We start from the raw sequence: 2281 nt of genomic DNA on the forward strand, positions 1-2281 counted from the left end.
ACGCCCGTCAGCTGGCGACCCCCGGACCTGCGCCCGTCGGCCGGAACGTCAGGCAACGCTTTGGCCGGTGCGGAGGGCGAAGCGGAGGCCGCTGCAGCGCCGAACTCCTGCGCCCGTCAGCTGGCGACCCCCGGACCTGCGCCCGTCAGCTGGGAGGTCTGGAGACGGAGCAGGCTGGCGTGGAGGGCGATGGGGAAGCAGTGGCTCGGCGGGCGGGGTCCTGCCTGTGCGCGAATGTCAGGCCCACCCGCCCCATCTGTAAAAGAAAAAGTCTTCCGCCCAAGCATAACACAGAGGCTTGAGACACGGAGGCGCGGGACGTGGAGCGGCGCGGTGCGGTGGGAGGCGGCAGGACGGGGGGAGGGGTTACCTGCATCCTGCCAGCCGAACTCTGGAAGCCTGCCTGAATACCCGTATTTTCCGGCGTATAAGACGACTGGGCGTATAAGACGACCCCCGACTTTTGAGAAGATTTTCAGGGTTTAGAAAGTCGTCTTATACGCCGGAAAATACGGTATGTAAAATTAAGAATTAATTTTTTTCATATCAATTAAATAACATTATAGAAAAAAAGAAGAACAATTAATCTTATTTCTATAAAGGCCTTAAGTTTTGAAATTCAAAAAATACCACCTGTATAGTGATAACATTTTTATGAGGAGTAAATAATACAACTATGGTACTAATTAAACTAATTTTCTCTCACAACCTTGGGCTTCTGTAAAATGAATGAGAATGGTGCATAGCAAATAAATAGTAAGTTTGATTTTGCAACTCATCCTCCTCCTCATCTGCAAATACATATTTACAGCTCCTCCATATCACTAATAGGTTTTATCAATACAAGCTAATTTTATGTGTTCTGAAGATTCCTCTCCAAAAACCTAATGTAGAAAATGATCTAGAAAGGAGTTCTAAAGCATTCTGATCAAATATCAATCAAACCCAATAAATGAAGTGTGATTCATAGTGATCCCATAATAATATAAAAGGAAATGTGAATTTTATGTCTTTTTAATTAATATTAAAATTGAAAAGAGTTTTGCAAAAATGTTTCACTATAATCTCCTAGTCAGTATCTTTAGTCTCCAAAGGGAAATGCCTAAAAATGATCTCTTCAAACATTCTTTAAAAAAAACCCCAACTTATCTGAGAATTTGAAGAAGGGTACAGTCTACTCAGACTAAAAAGACCTTTTCTATAAACATGGCTTGTAGTACATGATTATTTAAGCAAGCTGTGACACAGCACAAAATGGGCCAAACAAGTCTGGTTATTTTTATCCTGGTATTTTAAGAATGATCATTGAGGACAAGTTTCAAGGCTCCATCACTAAGTACAGGTTCTCTGAATTCCTGCTTTGAGCCTGTAAACCACAGTTGCTCCAACAAGCCTTTCAAACGAGCATGAGAAAAAGAAGGGAAGAGAGCCTTCACCAATGGAAGAAGCAGAAGGTATAAATGAGGATAGGGTACCAATTCTGCATCCTTTCTTCCACTAACTCAGAGAATGTTGACTGGTTTTAATGGCATCCATTCCCAAAATGCAACAAAAATGAATTCCTAGCCATGCTTATCCAAATCACTGGGAAATTATTGTCTAACATATACCTGTCAATACAGTATCCGCATAATGTAATAGTTAAAAACAGGCAAGAGGCAGGCTACAATTTTTCCTTTTATCATCAGCATATCATCTAACATTTTTAGAAACTCTACATACTGTATGACCATCCCATATTACAACATAATTCAAGGAATTTGATTTTGAGTGGTGGGGAAAAAAGGAAGGGCCTCATGCATGTTTTTGTAGAAATGAAAAGACTTATACCTTCTGAACGGTGAATGCAGGTGTGCTGATTATCGCTGAGAAAAAATCCTTCATTGCAACGACATTCATAGCTACCCACTGTGTTGATACAAGCATGTTGACAGCCTCCATTATTGACCAAGCATTCATCCATATCTGAAATACAAGCAGTACCAGTTTGGATCCAATTCCATGTAAGCCTTGTAAGCCACCCAAAGATGCTTTGAAGTGAAATGGGTGATAAATAAATACATAAATAAATAAATAAATAACGTTTATACCAGTTGCACATAAATAATCCATTAAGCAGTAATGAACTAAATATCCAGTTGATTGGATAGTGGCCCTATTTTTCCTATCACTCCTCTTTAGACTCAATAAAACTTAACACTACGGATATTTATTTTTCTAAATAAATACAAAGTTTAATTTTTTCATGAAGCTGCCCACTAAAATGCTTTTTCTAATTTTT

General features: G+C 40.1%; 1 protein-coding gene across 1 annotated transcript in view; it reads right to left on the minus strand.

Moving 5' to 3' along the window:
* The window catches only part of LOC107300693 (signal peptide, CUB and EGF-like domain-containing protein 2), a gene marked incomplete at both ends in the record, with an annotated part of 11982 nt that extends 9952 nt beyond the window's left edge, over positions 1–2030 (minus strand). The window contains one exon of the mRNA XM_015830000.1: positions 1831–2030. Within this exon, the coding sequence (XP_015685486.1) occupies positions 1831–2030 (200 nt within the window). The remainder of the gene's footprint in view (positions 1–1830) is intronic.
* Between the last annotated feature and the right edge of the window lie 251 nt (positions 2031–2281).

The sequence above is a fragment of the Protobothrops mucrosquamatus genome, unplaced genomic scaffold (assembly GCF_001527695.2).
Source record: "Protobothrops mucrosquamatus isolate PMUCROS unplaced genomic scaffold, P.Mucros_1.0 scaffold8020, whole genome shotgun sequence".
In the NCBI taxonomy this organism is placed as follows: domain Eukaryota; kingdom Metazoa; phylum Chordata; class Lepidosauria; order Squamata; family Viperidae; genus Protobothrops; species Protobothrops mucrosquamatus.